Source organism: Clytia hemisphaerica, unplaced genomic scaffold (genome assembly GCF_902728285.1).
Source record: "Clytia hemisphaerica strain Z4C2 unplaced genomic scaffold, Clytia hemisphaerica genome assembly, whole genome shotgun sequence".
Lineage (NCBI taxonomy): Eukaryota > Metazoa > Cnidaria > Hydrozoa > Leptothecata > Clytiidae > Clytia > Clytia hemisphaerica.
The window spans coordinates 201242-219176 of NW_027104602.1; the positions used below are offsets into that span (position 1 = coordinate 201242).

At 34.8% G+C, this 17935-nt stretch overlaps 2 protein-coding genes across 2 annotated transcripts; both read right to left on the reverse strand.

Annotated features, from left to right (window-relative positions):
* Window positions 1-904: 904 nt before the first annotated feature.
* On the reverse strand, window positions 905-10200 carry LOC136824198 (rho GTPase-activating protein gacU-like). The gene is made up of 8 exons (XM_067080374.1): window positions 10070-10200; window positions 8898-8953; window positions 7721-7871; window positions 6592-6778; window positions 5907-6073; window positions 4615-4847; window positions 3133-3367; window positions 905-2371 (listed from the first exon to the last, which is right to left on the reverse strand). The coding sequence occupies exons 1-8, from the start codon at window positions 10085-10087 to the stop codon at window positions 905-907; spliced, it is 2514 nt and encodes an 837-aa protein (XP_066936475.1). The 5' UTR covers window positions 10088-10200.
* A 395-nt stretch (window positions 10201-10595) lies between these two features.
* On the reverse strand, window positions 10596-17077 carry LOC136824179 (glutamate receptor ionotropic, NMDA 3A-like). Its single transcript, XM_067080355.1, has 4 exons — window positions 16699-17077; window positions 13147-14562; window positions 12017-12180; window positions 10596-11293 (listed from the first exon to the last, which is right to left on the reverse strand). The coding sequence occupies exons 1-4, from the start codon at window positions 16909-16911 to the stop codon at window positions 10675-10677; spliced, it is 2412 nt and encodes an 803-aa protein (XP_066936456.1). The 5' UTR covers window positions 16912-17077; the 3' UTR covers window positions 10596-10674.
* Window positions 17078-17935: the final 858 nt, after the last annotated feature.

A 17935-nucleotide genomic window follows, 5' to 3' on the forward strand; every position in this document is an offset into this window, starting at 1 on the left:
ATTAAAATAATATTGGATTAGTTTAACCGCAACATTAAATACATGTTTTTTTATACAAGAACAGATAAAAGAGAGTATATTAGAACATAGGACTTCAAAGCCAAAACATTTAAGAACATTCTAAGAACATTGAGGGTTTGCAGACTCTAAAAAATGCAATGTCAATGACAAAATTATACAATAGCAATACTGAGGAACATAAAATATCTTTTGGTTGAAAAAGTCTTTAAAAAATCAGATTGATTGAAATCGAAATGCCGTCGAAATGTGTCATTATAGGAAAATTTCTGAAATTATGGAATTCTTTCAATTTCAATTTCAATTCAGCGCTTATTTTTTAGATCTTTTAAAGTTTAAGCTGTAATTTGATACAAACTGACTAAAAAAATAAAATAAAAGAATAATCAGTGAAATATTGAATCTTTTTGGCTCAAAATGATGATGAAATAATCCATCTTTGAAGGCGTACAAACTTTTGCGAGTAGAAACCTTCACGATTTTCGCGATTTTTCGCCCTTTTCGTGAAAGTAAATGTCTTTAAAAATTCTAGGAAGGGTCATTCGCGAAAGTTTATGCTAGCGAAAAATTCTTGACAAAATAGACAATCTGTAAAACTTCAAACTTTGAATAACATGTGCTTTTTATGGCACTTTTTCGCCTGCTAAAAGACTAATAAGTCAAAGGACAAAGGTTTCAAGTCAATCCAAGAAGTATATGTCCCTCTAAGCCATTTTTTTCATGTGAAAATTCTCAATTTTACATCTTGATTTGCGAAAGTTTATGCTCGCGAAAAAGATTTTTTCGTCAAATTCGCGAAAGTAAATGTCGTCAATTTCGCGATTTTTCGTCCTCGCGAAAGTTTCTGCTCGCGAAAGATTGTACGCCTAAAGTATTCATAGAAAGCTCATTGCCAATTACTAAGCAAGTTGTTGACACCAAGCAAGGGGTGCCAACAATAAAACCATTTATCTGGCGTACTGATAACTGTAGTCCAGTGATCATGTGACATTCTCTTCGCTTTCTCCTCAAAGAAATCATCTAATATATTCGAGATGCTACCACTCCTATACAATTTCGATGAAAAACCTTTCCGTTTATTAAATTTCTTTTCACGCTTTTTGTTGATGTCTAGTAAGTCACTCATTGAATGAGCTCTTTGCAATTCTGGTTTCACTTTCGTTTTCTTAGTAGTGTGGTTATTATTATAATTTGAATTTTGGTTGACTTTGAATCGTCTACTCCTTGACGGCGTCAGTTGGCTGTTATCAACGCTTGCGCAACGTCTTTTATTTTCAAGCTCTGCTTCTTCTACTGTACTAAGATCAGCTACACTAACAATACTTTCTGATGTCATATTATTGACTGAGGTCTTCCTTTGTTCTGTATCTATCGAAGTTTTGGTGACATCTTGTGAATTGACGACGTCTTCAGTGAACGTACTTTGATTCAGATCCTCGGAAGAGACCCTGATAGCTTCAATGTCTATTGCCGATTCAGATTTGCTTTTGATTTTGTTCAAACTTGATCTTTTAAATGAATTCAAAGTTAAATTTCTAGCGATATCAGTTGATTCTGGTATATTGAAAGTGGCATTTTCTAGTTTTTTCGTTATTGCATTTTGATGAAATGATGCAAAATTTTCTTGGCTTTTAAAATCGGTGTGTGATTCTTCCATTGTATTTCCTATATACAAAATCCTTTCATTATGGTTTTCATGTGATGAGGGAAAATTCGGTAAAATTTCAAAACTTTCATCTTCATTACTAGAAGTGGTTTTCAGCGAATGTGTCCGTTGGATCAGTTTTTTAACATCTTCGTCACTGAATGTGATATTAACCATATCAGAATCGAATGATTCATTAACGTTACCACAAATATGGTTTTCGTTAACGTTACCACAAACATTGTTTTCATTAGTTTTACTACAAACATGGTTTTCATTGGTTTTACCACAAACATGGTTATAAGATGGTGGTACTTCTTCAGTGTGATTCTCATTTCCATTGTTGTCATCTACGATTGATTCTTTCAGATCAGGCAAATCGAAAATATCTAGTTTACTATTGCTATGATTATTGCTTATATCGTTGCTGCCAAAATTCGTTCCATTTTCTTGAGATTCTGAGTTTTCATTCCACGTATTTGTTTTTGATTCTTCATCGATTTCTAATTTCTTATTGTCTTCTTCCTCATTTTTAATTTCGTATACATTTTCTTCTTCGACAACTTTTTCAATGTTGTTCCTTCCAAGCAAAAGATTTTCAGTTGATGTAAAATGAGATGAAGTTCTAATTTTTTTGTTGACTGTTGCATTTGGAGTATTTTGCTGTTGCATTTCGGGTCTTCGCACGCTATGGTTTCGGCACACAGGCTGAAAGGGAAATTAATATAGGCAGTTTAGATGATTAGGTTCTAAATTAAAAAACTTGCAAACATTCTTTCTTGTATTTGCTATGTAGACCAAAGCTCAAAAAAAAAAGATACAGCTATCCCAGCTGGTACACAACGTTGTTTCGACGTCCATTCTAATGCTCACAACGTCCATATAACGTTTGATGAACGTTGAAACAACGTTGTGTGCCAGCTGGGATAGTAATTTTGTTGTTTTAAACAAGTTATTTGGATGTTTTTGACATTACTGTCAACTCCCTGTGTATCTCTAGCCTCTATAATTCGAACTCAAAAATTTGTCCCCCTAGCTGGAAAGTTTTGACTAATTTAAATTCTCTCTGCAATTCGAATCTTTAAACTTTTAACTAACATATTTTCTCCTTTGTAGAACGAATTGATAGAATCAACTGTATATCGACTTTGTTTAGATGCATAGTCCGTATAAAAAACCCCGGTCTGAAAGCCTTTTCATTCTTTCCATTGTTTCTTAATTGAGCTTGTGTTGAGAAATTAGTTTGTTTTGCTCACTTTTCGATCACGTGATTAAATCTTAAACCAATCATAAGAGGAGTACTTGGTAAACTGATCAAAAATTAAGCAAATCGATTTTCATCTTTTGATATTAACAAAGAAAAAGCTAACAAAAAGTTAAAACAGTAATAAGCTTCCAGACCAGTGTTTTTTTTTTATAAGGACATTTGTTTAAATGTTATGGACATTACCACAAACATTACCACTAACCTTTCTCCAGGTTCCCACAGTGTTTTGTCTTTGTAACACAATATATCCAAGTGTTTCACTGGATTTGATTTTAAACATGGATTTTGCATGAACAACTTGTAATTCTAACTGTGAATAAGGTAATTGTCTTTGCTCGACATTCGATAGTACCAGTCTTTCGTTCCACGTGGGATTGAGTGTTTTGCCGATAGCTCGAGTTTTAACTTTTTGTGAACATCCTTTACCGAAAAGTGTGCTAAAGAAAAATTAAAGGGTTAATCAGATGTATACCGAGTTTATCGTTCTACATCTGCAATTTGAGCTTTACTAAGCTCCTTTGACGTCAATCCATACTTCGATTATCAGCCGGATTGAGAGAGAATGACATGTGAGTGAAGGTAGAGAGTCTATCATCATATTTTTCTAACACCCTGCCTGGAAGAGCTTGGGATTCGAACACAGTTCATTGCGGCGAAAGTCTGTGATCAAAACCTTCACACTACCACTATCAGATGGTTTGAGATATTTGGGCTACAGACAACTTCTGTGGTCTTGGGTAAACCTTCATATATTTTTGTGTAACTATTTTCCAAGAGTCGAGATATTACAATTTGAGTTCTCGCACGGTTCTTACGATGAAATTTCCTTGTGTTCTTACTAAAAGTCAGAAACTTGTTATTTAAATATCCCGACTTTGGAAAATATTTAGGCTAAAATATTTTAAGATTTTGTTCCGGACAATATAAAGATTACTCATGCAATACACATCTCAAACCATTTGGTTATCCTTTAAAAAAAAATAAGGTTAAGACGAGTCAAGAAAAGGATGAGAAGTCGCTTGAATAGATTGCATAATGCCAATAGTATCATACATTCTGTACGCTTAATTTGAGCTGAAGCTTGAAATTTTCTTGACTGATATCAGTTCTCTAGCACCAGTTCCTTCCAAGCCCTGGGCATTATAATATTTTTTCTGAGCGGGAAGTTAAAGCATCCAGCTATAGGGCACGCAAGGTTTTTTCAATTCTCAGACGTTTTTTACCAAAGGCAAAGATCCCCAAAATGGTACAAGCTTCATGTTCAGCGATTACAGAAACAGATCAAGGGTAAATGGTGAAATGCAGGGAAAGCTGTGGCGCCCTCGCCTACCTTCGGATAGATAGTTAGAGGAAAGAGCCTTTGAGTCGCATATAAGTGCGGTCGTTAACTTACTTATATTATTCCTCATGGAATTGTTTTTCTAAAAAACGTAAAAAGAACCCAACTCTATCTTTTTTATCGTAAATACACCTTTTCGACCGTAGTCGTGCAGTCTGGTCAGTGCGTACCACTTTATTATTTAACTTACCACCCTAAACTCGATCCAATCCTTATTTTACACTCTTTTTTATTGTCTTTAGGTGCGAAAAAAAGACTGGGACGGTTTTAGGGTGATAAAACATACAAAACATCGCCCGTGCGGCAATTGGCGGCTACGGTCGAAAAGGTGTATTAGGGTCTTACCATTTGACTTTCGGTTCAGCGTAAGCTCCATTCTCTCGACAAGGTAATCTTTTAGCTTTGTGGATCAATATATTCAAATAACCTTTCTTTTTAACATTGCAACCTTGGTTACCAATCTCCTTTTTTCGATCACGTGATCTTTTTCGTTCTTTGTTGTTGGTATTAAGGGGTTCTTTATGGCTATACATCAGACCGATGAAGATTAAACTTCGTCCAATCGTAAAGTCTGGGCGCTAAGAAGTAAATCAATACATTTGATAAAAAGAGTGAAAACTAGAAATTTGTTTTTATTCATTTCTTGACGTTTCGGTGTCTTCTTTACACCATGATCACAAGTATAGTAAAAAAAAAATTCAAAACGAATTTCATTTTACAACATTAAAAAAAAATCACAAAATCTATCGAATATAATAGTTGCCATCAAGCGTTGGAAAACCAACGGATCCGGTGAGAAAAAGACTAACAAATTTGCTATTGGGCTTTTCCAGAAAAAAATCGTGCACCCCCTGTTGAGGAGGTCCATTTCCGTTCCAAGGGGGTAAGGTTTGAAATGCAGTGGAATTCCATAGGGTTAGACGAAAACCCGTCAAAAATAAACGGAATTCCAAGGGGTTAATGATTGAAAATTTGTAAAAATTCGGGATTCCAGAGGGATATGATCCTAAAATTGCCTGGAATTCCAAGGGGGTAGGTCACAATAGGTTGGACCTCCTCAACAGGGGGTGCACGGTTTTTTTCTGGAAAAGCCCATTTCTGGGTGTTTAATTTTTTTTCCATTCACTATTACTCTTACTTTAGAATTTTAAACCATTTAAACCTTGAGGAAAGCAAAAATATTTTCGTGAAAATGTTAACATTTTTGTAACAGACCCATCAGCTCTAATTTGACCTGATTAACTGCTTTGGAATAATAGCTAAATCATGATATCTAATCAATGAATGACAAGGGCGTGCTCCAGTACTAGGAGTGTAGAGAGGCCTTGATTGTCAAATTAAGTATTAGACTGATAAGTTTTAGTTCTTATAAGTTTTAGTTATAAGTTTTAATTATCAGGTTATTAAGATTAGTTTAACAGCTAGATCTTCATTTTTCAAGAAGTTAAACAAAATCTTGAAGTAAATAAATACGATGATGAGTTATGTCCTTTTTCCTATTACAATCTACCGAATACAGTTGTTTTCTGACAAGCTATCAAATTGTTGGAAAACCAACGGATCCAAAACTTAAATCAAGAATTAATTTTAGTAAAAAGTTGAATCAGGCTTTTTCAAGAAGTTAAACAAAATCTTACCTTGAGCCTAATTTGAAAATCGAAGGGGTACTCAATCATATGATAGTTTGTGTTTTCATCTTCACTTAAGATCCTGGTGATTTCTCTCTCGTTCTCACCGTTCAAATTAACAGTTATGGTTAAAGCAGATGATCCTTCCAATCGTGTGATTGTCATAAATACATCAGCTATAAATCACAAAATAAATGATGTACATGATACCTTATGGGCCCTTTTTACGCCGACCCTAATTTAGTGCCGGTCCCTTTTACAGAGGCCTTTATTACATCAAAGCTCAATTTTTTCTATTCTTAGCCCGGCCCTTATCTAATTCCGATTCCTTACACCGGCCCGTAATACGCCAGCGACAAAAAGTAACGCAAATAACGGCCGGTGTAAAAAAAGTCGATAAGGTAACCAAATATAGGTATAAACCCAATATCATTGGAGAATCAGCTCCCAAAAAACCCTTGCCAACTACTCAGAACCAAAGAAACCTTCCTATGACATCCCCTAGATTTTCTAGGTTTATCAAGGGCATCCTTGGATGGAAAAAATTACCTTCTCAAAATAAGAAGTATAATGTTTTCTCAGAATTACTATTCCAAGCTGTCACACAACGATGTTTCAACCGTTTATCTGACGTTCATTACGTCCATATAACGTTATATGAACGCTGTGTGCCAGCTGGGTAATCGCTACTTACAACTGCAGTAGAGAGCTGTCTTGGATCCAACAGAATCTCCAGTAACACTAACAATAACTTGACCACCATGGTTTTCCTGGTAAGACATTTTCAGGGTCAATTTGTCCAACACTAATCCAGATGGTGCAAAATTGAAACGCCAAGAAATTCGACCGTTCATCTCTTTCGATTTCCTGTCAATATACACCTGTGTGAAAATGTTTAAGTGATTAAGTTTGCGACCAAAAGGTTCTTCTTCCAAAAGGTATTTACTCTCGGTTACCTAATAGCCGGGGGTTTGGAATAAGCGGGGGGTTTGGAAAAAATCTCAAAACTTAATAAACGGGGGCGGGGGGTGTTGGAATAAGAATGTCCTGGGTGGAAAATTTTCGAAAAATTAATTAGCCGGTCCCCGGCTATTATGTACCCGAGAGTACCCAAAGGTAAGGTAGGGGAGGGCACCACTCTTTCTCCCTGGATTGATTTTAGATATTGCAACTTAGTGAAAATAATATTTTTTTCTACGTTAATACACCCCTGTCTCACAGCCCCGGTGAAACTTGTTTCCACAGTGGGGATAAAGTTTTCTGTTGAAAAAAACCAATGGGGATAAAAATTCTATTGTTCCAAGGTTAAAAAATCCAGTGGGGATGGTTTAGGAGTGCAATTCTTAAGCATTGAATTTTGAATGGGGATGTAATCAAAGTCAAATCCCCAGTGGGGATGAAAATGTAGGGCATTCTTCCCACCGGGGACGAGATTCTGGCGAAATTTTCCAGTGGGGCCAGTGGGTCTGTGACACAGGGGTGTGTTAATGTTTCTGGATTTCTAGTGTTCTTTTCATTATTTGAGAATTTGAAATATGTAAAAGGGTAACCAGCTTTTAGCTATAGGGCGTTGAGTACTTAACACGCCTTTTATTTATAGCACGATTTGATGATTTTTATAAATTATTTTAGTAAAAAGAAAAGCCATTTAATGTGTTACTGATAGTTTTAAAATCGTTTTACAGTTTTAAAAATGTTTGTTGGTTGGCAATCTAAATGGGAAAATATTACAATCAAAAGTAGCCAAAATAGGATAAAAATTTTCCAACCAGCGTATGATGAGGCTATGGTGAAACTATTAAAGGTACCATCAAACTGAATACCTGGTTATCTTCACTGGTGACTCTTTCAACATTATCATATGAATATGCAAGTTCCGTAATGGAATTCCCTATCCTTTTGGGCCGGTTAGTGAAATCTTCGCATGTGCCAGAGAAATAACAATCAGATTTAGTACTGTATCGGACACGAAGTCTAAATAAAGAGTATGAGATTGATAATTAGAAAATTGAAAATTGATTGTATCAGAGTGTTTTTCACGTCGGCAATGCATTTTGAAAAGTCCTTGAACAAAAGGGCGTGAATGAAAATTTTTCCCTGTGGATTGCCAAAAAATTCATGATATGCTTCATTACAATGCCTTTGACATTACACCACGGACCCATGTACCCTGAGTGTCAGAGGTTGAGTTTTCAAAGAATATATCAACCTATGAAGACCAATAATGGAAATTTTACCGCGCATGTGTCAATCTATTCACTGTAGAAAGAATCAAAGATGAAGAGCAAATACTACCATTATTGTATAGCAGACTGTATCATTATGCAGTTTACTATTCACAAATTCCCCTTCAAATGTAATTGAAATGAGTTTCTTTCGAAAGAAATCTTTTACATGATTCCCAAATGTATAACAATAATTACTAAACTATTAATTATGGTAATGTTACTTCAATGGAATCAAAATAATAGAAACATCTTTATGCTATGATTCTCTATCACTGACTCTTTTTAAAAAGCGTTGATGACATTTCTGAATTGTGTTTTCAACGACGCGAAAAAATATCAACTTTGAACTTAATCCAAGATCTTGGATTGTCGTCATGGTTACTTTTCTCTGCGTTGATTGCGCGCTGAATAGAATCTGGATTGGTCGGCATAGGTCGATATATGATTTCTGCCTGTGCTTTTCACGGTAGGACCTAACAGCTGATTGATTGTAAGTGACGTAAAATCAGTCAATACGTCACTTACAACCAATTAGCTGTTGGGTCCATGATGTAATGTTAAAAGACATTGCAATGGTGCATATCATGAAATGATTTTTGGTGAACCAACCATGTTTGTGTTCATAGAGAGAAGAACTTGTAGAAGAAGCGATCTAGAAAAATTTGGATATGATACTAACAAGGGGCGCACAACTATTGATTGTACAACATTATAAAAAAAATCACAGAGACCTAAAGGCTGAAAGTTGGTGAGAATAATATGTTAGACAAACCTTCCAAGTAAAGTTTCTTCTTTTCCAGGGATGAAGACAAATCCACCAACATTCTCCTGAAAAGACACGTTAAAAAACTTTAAATCTACGGGGGAGAATCAATACAATGATTTCTTAGGCTGTTGGCATCTACTAACGGATTCGTGCGCCTTATATTACTGCCTGGAGTTTCTTTTAGCAATTTATCAATTTTAGTAATTCATACTAATGATTTCGGAGATATTTGACATCATTTAACCCTCCAACGAAATCTTTTCTACGCATAGAATATTTGCACATGGTTTGATATACAGTCAACTGTCTCTAACTCGAATCTTTCTGTAATTCGAATCTTTCTGTAATTTGAACTAAGACTTTGGTCCTTTAGGCTGAACATTTGTATAAAAGACTTCTAGTGATTAATAGGCAACTTTAAGCTTTCTCCAGCAAAATAAGTGAAGCAAAAATTTGACTTTTTTAAATTTCGTGCCGATGGATAGGATCTAGCATTTCAATTGTTTTCGGAGCACGAGATAAAAAAGAGTATTCGGCAAACGCTATTTCGCATGTCTCAAACCAGTATACCAGCATACTGTAAATAATTACAGTTTAAGAATAAAAGCCAGATTGACATTATGAAGAATAATGAGTTTTGACATCAGAAATCCAAATTTCAATTTAGAAAATTTCCGCGCGTTCAGAATCGGGCGGATCGGCGGACGCGACTTTTTTCCGTGGATAATTCAAGGAATATTCTCTGTCCTTTGAACATTGAATTAAAGAGAGTCAACTGTAGGTACATAATTAGCCCGGGGTCCGCTTAAAGCTTTTTTATAGAATTGATGGCGCTTTTATGTGGTCCAGTAGTATATGGTATGCTTTCGCTCAGATATTAGTTGTGTTTGGAAGGTAAAAACAGTATAAAGACCTATGAAGCAATGTTTTTATCCGAGAAAAAGAGATTGCCAATCTGTTATTCTCATTTTTGGATTATATCCGTCAAATCCAAGTTGTTTTATTGTTATTTAGATTTTTAACATTTTCTCTCAAAAAGGCGACCTTGCCTAACGCTCCTAGTCTATTTCACTACACTCGGTGTCATCAAATTATTAAAAAGCAAAGTTCAGCCAAAAGTAGACTTAATGTAAGATTTAACGAAAATAATAATAGAGGGAAAATAAGAAGGAGCATACCTGTGTTGATGATGCCATAGCGTAACGTTCTCAAAATGCAAAACACAGGAAAATTTCACGCGAAAACAAAACGCGTCAACAAAAACTGTTTCACGTTTCTAAATGTTGATGTCCTTCCTGAATCAACTGATGAATTGAATATTCCCAAAAAATGTCAAAAAAAGAATAATCTTATTTTAAAATATGATCAAACTTTTTTGTATACACAATACACAAACCATGTTGATTTGTTTATGTTAATAATTTATGATAATTCATGCATGCATATAAGGAAATATTAATAATAAAACTAAGAATAGCTTTTATTCAATTACTTAAAACATGCGGATCAAAAGATATCTTATTCAGCATTCTTTCAAAATTAATCCTTAGGAAATTTTAAGGACCACAAAGTTTATTTAAGTAGGCTAAAAATAATGGTTTAAAAAAAATAGATTCCAAAACAATTAAATTATGCATTAAAATATTGTAGCCAAACAATCAACGTTGCTAAGACAGAGAAAAAAAAGGACTTAGAAAGACTTTTCAGGTATAAAATATTAAAAAAAAAATTTGATCTTGAAAATATATATTTCAAAATATAATCTTTCAATTTTTTTTAACATTCATTCAATGATAAAACTATGATTTATATTTCCCTCGGCCAAGCTGTTTCCCAGTACCAAATGTCCATCTTCTTGCCGAGATTTCATCTCCTTATTGACAGCTTTCCGAAAATGATCCAAAGCTAGCGATCTCGGTGCTAAACCATCTTCATCCCCTTTAAAACTCTCTTCAGGAATAGAGGTTAATGTTCGGTTAATGATATTGTGGTTAATAATGGTTCGAGGTCCTGAAAGAGTATCTTTACCCCTTGATCGTTTCCCAGCAGCTGAAATACATTCAGTCAGAAATAAACAAACAGATAAACAAATCCCACTTCCAACAAATAAAAACAATCCACCGAAAAACGTGGTACCCATTTGTTGAGCACTCATTTGAATATTCAACGAATCTTCACATTTGCTGCTCATCCAACGATTCTTGAGGAATGTTATGGTTCCAGTATCCTGGTAATGAATTATCAACTCTGATAATCGATCCCTCAAAGGGTTCCCTTTCTTGACTGCTAAACCATATCCAGCATCTTTAATTGGTTCACCAGCAAAACGTATCTTACATCCAGGATCTTTTGATAGGAAATGGAACAGGACAGGGTAGTCATGAATCACCGCATTCAATCGTCTACAAGAAAAGAAAAGTAGGATACATGTTAAGAGCTACATACACTGCACAATATATTGTGAGGCAATATATTGACGATATATTGCTTAGTACCGGCGGCAATATATTGAAAAGTTGTCCTCAATATATTGTGTAGTCTAAGTAGCCCTTTAGATATCCCTGTCACATGCAGAGATATTTTATATAAAATAATAGGTAGAGCTAATCCGACCCTAGCTGAAGCATAATAATACGACACCTTTAGTAAGTAGATTCTAGCAGACGGTGCCGGCAATTTGATCGATCAAGTCTTAATATCATGCCTCGTCGCTTTGCGCCATACAGGTTTTTTTGGCTGGTTGAACAAATTGCCGGTGCCAAACTATGGTCTACTTTTAGCTAAGATTGCAGATTATTTTGCTTCGACTGCTGTTGTTTTGGAAAATACAGAGTAGCTCTATCAAGTGTTTTATAAAAGATATCTGTGGTCAAATGGCAAATTATTAAGCTTGTGAAGAAAAAATAAAGAAGCCTTGTATGTATGAAGGGGTTGAATGGGTATCAGGAATGTGTTCTTAACGGATGTTGCTTTAAATTCTTGCTTGAACGCCTAAATTAGTTTTTAAAGGGGTGAAATTTAAGGGCATTGATTTTTATATTAAAAAAGAATTCCGAAATTGGGTATAACATGTCTTGTCTGCAATACTAGGGTGACTTTTATATGCAAGGTTGATGAAATTTTACCCTGATTTGAGGTCTTCAATCGCTTGGTTAGTGTCTTTGAAATTGTACGACTTCATAAAATGATACATTCGATTCCATTCAGGATCTGAACTTTCACGAAACATCCTGGTGAAAGCAGAGTTGGCGATTGTACCGTAAGTGAAAGAGCTGGTTGGATTAACAATCTAAAATCAACATTCTATCAATTTTAGGAGCTTCGTAACTTTGGCATCAAAGGCCCGGAGGGTGAGGGCTATATATCTGAAAACTACTGTCTATATGCACTTAAGAATTTGGGTTTCAAAATCGGACCCTTCCAGTGCAGATACAATTTGGCCAAATTGAGCGTGTTTAAGACATAAATGATCAAGTTTTGCCCAAAATCTCGCTTTTCTCACTTTTTATACCCTTACAGTGCACTTTCTCTCATCGCAACACTTAAAAAGGGATTTTGGGAAGAACCGCAGTCACTTACCATAAATTACCTTAATTGTCCCCCCGGAAGACACAAGGTCTCCAGCTCGGTAGATCATGCTACTATTATGGTATTTCTATATGTTGTTGAACACACAAATTTCTTATTCGAAAAAGGAAGATTGTAAAATTGTCTTTCGATGATTCAGTGTGTCCCTTTCTGAAAATAAGGGCTCGCACTAGTCAATGATAGGGTATACTCTGGTGCTAGAGTTGATTTTTATTTAAAAGACAAAAATTATACAAAAGGTCTTTATTTCAAATTTCTTTTAAAGTTGTACATTTTGCAGATAGCTAATTTTCATTACAACAAATTTTTTACTATGATGATGGTACTCTTCGGTTGAGGCCGAAACGTTTAGAAAAATAAATTTCCAAATGAACCAGAAGCAGCTTCTGTTAATAAATCTTTTACTCAAGATGTATGGAAGAATTGATTTATTTAATAAATAAGGTCACTTCTAGATTCTAGGAAAATCCTTATTTCTTTTAGAAGTCACGCTTTTTTTGGTTTGCTTTTTGGATAATCCCTATGAGGTTTAAACAAACTCTGGTTTTTATTTTCATTATTCCCTTTTAACTTATTTATTGGTTTTACTGACGTAAATTTTTAATTTATTCAGCGTTTAAAGGGGAATGTAATAAAACCACACCTTAAAAATTAAAAAAAAACTTACTTTTGGGTCATTGAATCCTGTGATTGGTAGAGACGTTTTATGAGTCACCTTATTGGCTGTCATGACTGCTGTATATGACGTCATAATAACCAACATGGCGGACGCTATTGTTAAAGAGATGAATCTGGATCCTAAATAGGCAGGTTCTTCACCACCAATACTCCTTTGAAAGAGTAAACCACCAACATATAGTAAAGATTGTCGGAATGAATATCTTTGAAGTTTAAGACACGATTCTATACAATATTCGGTACCAAGGATAAGGAGACTCGATATAATCATTGTTAAAAAAGTTAATAACCACATTCGTTCTGAGAGTGGTTTGAAAGCTTCGAAATTAATGAAAGGTAAAAGTGATTTCTCAACCATAGTGGCAATTGCGACTCCGCCAACCATATAGGGTCCAGTATAATCAATCACATTTGATCGTTGAGCATTTATAGTTAATGCAGCAAAAATTAAGTCGGCGTTATTATTAACGACCTCGCCGACCATGCCGACCCACGTTTCGTTTACCATGTCACCGTACACTGAATCACGCACTATGTAAAGATCAACTTTCAAATTCAAATCTTCTTCTACTTGTTGTAGCAAATCTATACAGAATCCTATACAACATTTTTGAACTTCAACTTCAATATTATTTTGTTTTTCATATACAACACATAAATGACCAATGTCACATTCATTGTCTATACTTTCTGATTCGATCATTGTAAAAGGTGGATCTATAATAGTCACTACTTTCAAATTGATATCCCGTTGAGAGATTGGAAATAACTTTGTGAACGTCTGTGATGATTCTAAAACATATTCATTGTTTTTACCAGTTTCAATTCCATTATTAGAACTTTTAAAATCTCCGATTAGTTCCCATCTATAATTTGCATTTATCGCATATAAACTAGCAACTGATGTGTTCTGCTCAACATGTTGGCATAACGATGAACAGTTATCATTCGGCATTTGAGAGTTTATAATATTATTTTCAATCGACTTTTTGTCTGTTGGTACTATAAATATGCTTTTCTTTGGGACTAGATCTAAGCCAACATTCATAATATCGTCAGATGTGAAAACCCATGTATATTGGAAAGTATTTAGCTGCAAAGATTGTGCCATTATCAGGACTGAGTTTGTCAACTCCAGCGATAGAAGAGTTACAAGCACCATAAATGTGTCTACTGGAGCTACTTGTAATAAATCGTTCTGCAAAATACTCATAGATGTAGATGTGGTATTAAAAGTTTTAATTGATAATTGACCGAAAAGGTCAGGACAATGTTGTTGAATATTTTTGATTGTTTTTTCTTCAGTATACTGGTCCAAGAAAATTATGGTTTTCCAATGGAATAAATGACGCAATGCTTTTAAAATGCATATGTTATTGATTAAATATTGAGTTGTAGGACTGACCTGAAAAATAAATAAAAGGAGAGTGAATTTAAATTTTTGATCGAATTTTAAGGGAAAGCTGTTTAGGGAAATCAAATCCAATTTTCATGAAAGAAACCCCTCACTTTTGAGAGCTCAAAATTAGGGAGTGGTCAGAAAGTATCTACTAGGGGGGAGTGGAGGATATTTTGAAAAATCCCAAAATACTTTCGCACCCCCTCCCCTAGCCTGGAAAAAAATTTCGAACCCCCCCTCATAAGGCCCAATATTTTTTTCGCACCCCCCCCCCCCTAGAAAATTTTCACGCAAAAAAAGAATTCATACAGATGCGGTACAAAGAGTATTATTTGTTTGTATGACAGTTTTTTATGTCAAAATTAGGTAAGGGAGATAGTTTAGCCCTGTAAAGTTGAGTATAGTCCTTTAGGAGATCTACCATTTTGATTGACGTTTACACCACGGGATTTTTTCCGTCGATTTCCATGAATTTCTCTGAAGTAGACAAAAGAAAAAAACCCGTGGTGTAAACGTCAATCGAAATGGTAGATCTCCTATAGGAATAGTCCAGGGTTAAAATAAGAATCAACGAGTTATTTTCTCTGAGTTTCCCAAAGTTTTGGGAGAAAATTACGGCTTATTTTCCCTGATACATAATCTCCCTACATTACAGAGGCATTACTCAATTACTCAAAATATCCTGAGGGGCCACCATGGTTGGCCCCGAAGGGAGAAAATTTTGAAGATCAGGTACTCGAGACCCTAAAATACAAGCTATTCTGTTGTTAAAAGGAGTCTGAAAAATAAAATTCTCTGAGTTTGAAATTTCCCTATAAACCTATATTTTCAGGTTTTCCAGGGTCTGTCAAAGCTCTGTGTATATAATTTATAAGATATTAGTAGAGACTAAGGAGGCACAACCATGGTTTGCGCCGACGGGAGAAAATGTCGATGTTTTTCACCACCATTTTAGCTAAAAGACACTTTGTTTTGACAAATTTCTTTCTAAAAAGTACTTTTTCAATTTTTTGAAATCTTGAAACGAAATTAGACTTCCTACATTTTCTCTTGAGTTGCCCAAAAGATTTGGAACCCTCCCCCTAAACCCTCAAAAAAAATTTGAACCCCCCCTAAACCCTCGAAAAAATTTTGGAACCCCCCCTAGAAACCTCCACCCCCCCCCTAGTAGATACTTTCTGACCACTCCCTTAGTAGTAAAAATAATATTATTTCAGATTTCACAGGAATACTCCTGTCTCGGCGGTTCCCTGGTGAATTCCTTTCAAAGTCCAAATGGGAAACACAGAATTACTTTTTGTTAAAGTTTTAAAAAGCCAGGGACTCAAATGGGATTAAGCTTAAAACGCACTCAAAAAAAGAAATCTGGAGCAGCTATGAGCACTCCTGTCTCACAACCCCGATGGAACTTCTTCCCACAGTGGGGACAAATGTTTCTATCATCGAAATCTCAACGAGGGTAGAAATTATATTGCTCCAAGCTCAAAAAATTCAGTAGGGATCGGTTTTTAGATTGCAATTTTTTAAGTTGAATTTCGAATGGGGATGAAATCAAAGCCAATTTCTCAGTAGGGCTAAACTTTAGGGTATTTTAGGGTATAGGGTATTTTTCCCAGTGGGTAGGGGGTCCCACCAGGTCTGTGACACAAGGATGTCTATGACACCCAATCATGTCAAAAAAACACAATCTGCGTCAAAATATATTGATGATTTTGGTTATTTTAGGGTATTTTAGGGTATAGGGTAATTTTCGAAATTTGAAGTTCGGGCAAAAAATTTATTCCCTTTTGGGCTATTTGTTAAATGTAATCGAATATTTCAATTTGGGAGGGGTTTAAAGACTTCCAGGTCATATTCTGACCATTTTCAAACTTTTAGATCCTCAACTCCTAAGGTCTTAAGTCTCGCGTTAAAATTCAGTTAGAGTTAAAACTCTACCCTTAGAACCTAAGTTACTGCACTTCAAAATTGTTTGTATGGCTATAAGATTTCGTAGGAATTCCTTTTTTTCTCAAATATATTACGACTTTGATTGCAGTCCCAGTTGGCACACAGCGTTATTTTAAAGTTTATCTAATTTTCATAACGAGCATAGAACGTTGAATGAACGTTGAAACAACGTTGTGAATCAGCTGGTGTTACCTTATAAACCATTGTTCTCAACTCTGATGATTTTGAAGAAAAGTTCTCCGCTTCTGTTTGTCCTCTTGAATGTCTTAAAACTTCTTTGGTTGATTGTGGATATTTTTGAAGGCATGCCAAGCAGTAATTTAGTTCGTTCAATGATCTGACATGTAACTCTCCCAACACAATATTATGGAGTAATAAAAAAACCAGTAAAAGTTTCTTCTTCATTGTTTCTCTCCAAAATTCACCAGACGTTTGAAAAAAATTATTTTCAAATTTTGATGGTTCAGAAATTCCTCATTGAAAATTCTTCCTCATTCTCAAATGCAATATTATTTTTCCTTTGAATTGAGGAAAAAAAGAAGGGGTCTTCTAGTCATAGAGAAAAATATGTACTGTTCATTAATAAATCGACCAGTCCTCCTAGAAAAAAAAAACGAATTTAAATTAATGTACTTTTTATATTGGCGTATAAGTTGTGAACACAAATAATTGAGCTTCTCTTGAGAAGAAAATCAGCTGTTCTTCTTACTTCTTCGTGGGTTGGTTTGCCATTAAATGATTAGACTACGAATCTTCAATTTGCTTTCTTCCTATTATAAAACGTGGGACAAATTTGTGGGAAAAGTCAAAGCCAAAACAATATTAACGAAACAAAATAGTCAAAATAATATGGCGACAGCGAAACATCGAAAAAATTTCTTCTACAGATTATTCTGTTAGGAGATAAAACGGCTCTCTCAGGCTAATTTTCACCCTTCTGGAAAATTCTCATAATGCGGCATAGAAAATAATATATTTTCCCCTCAATTTTGGAATATTTTTTTTCATTCTAAAAATATGTTAAGGATATGCGAAATATTGGATATATCCCACTTATACAAGTTCCTTCGCAGTAAGGAAACCATTTTTCAGACAGAGCAAGCAAACACGGTACTGGGAGACACTTATATTTTATAGGAACATCCAAAATTTTTGAAGCCTTCGGATGTTCTTAACTTTTGGAGTTTTAAGCCTTAGAAATGTTCTTAACATGTTCTTATTTTTCACCATTTTTTGAATATTTTTGTCCCTTTTTTTGAGAAATTGAGTGTTTTAGAGTCCGTGAAGCCTTAAAATATTCTTAACATTTTGACCATCGAAACCTTATGTTCTTACATAGTTTGTTCTTATAAAAAAACGTGTAATCAGAAAAATAGAAAAAGAATACCCTCTTTATTAAAACCGTTTAATATTTGATGAAAGTTAAATT

Bases quoted from the DNA above. Each gene is read 5' to 3' on its own strand.
- LOC136824198 (XM_067080374.1), bottom strand. The intron at 6,779-7,720 runs GTATTCAGTTTG...ATTTTCACACAG, and splicing joins TCACCAGTGAAGATAACCAG to GTGTATATTGACAGGAAATC. The intron at 2,372-3,132 runs GTTAGTGGTAAT...TTTCCCTTTCAG, and splicing joins CTGTGGGAACCTGGAGAAAG to CCTGTGTGCCGAAACCATAG.
- LOC136824179 (XM_067080355.1), bottom strand. From the start codon at position 16,911: ATGAAGAAGAAACTTTTACTGGTTTTTTTATTACTCCATAATATTGTG. The intron at 14,563-16,698 runs GTAACACCAGCT...TTTATTTTTCAG, and splicing joins TGAGAACAATGGTTTATAAG to GTCAGTCCTACAACTCAATA. The intron at 11,294-12,016 runs GTAAAATTTCAT...CTTTTCTTGTAG, and splicing joins ATTGAAGACCTCAAATCAGG to ACGATTGAATGCGGTGATTC.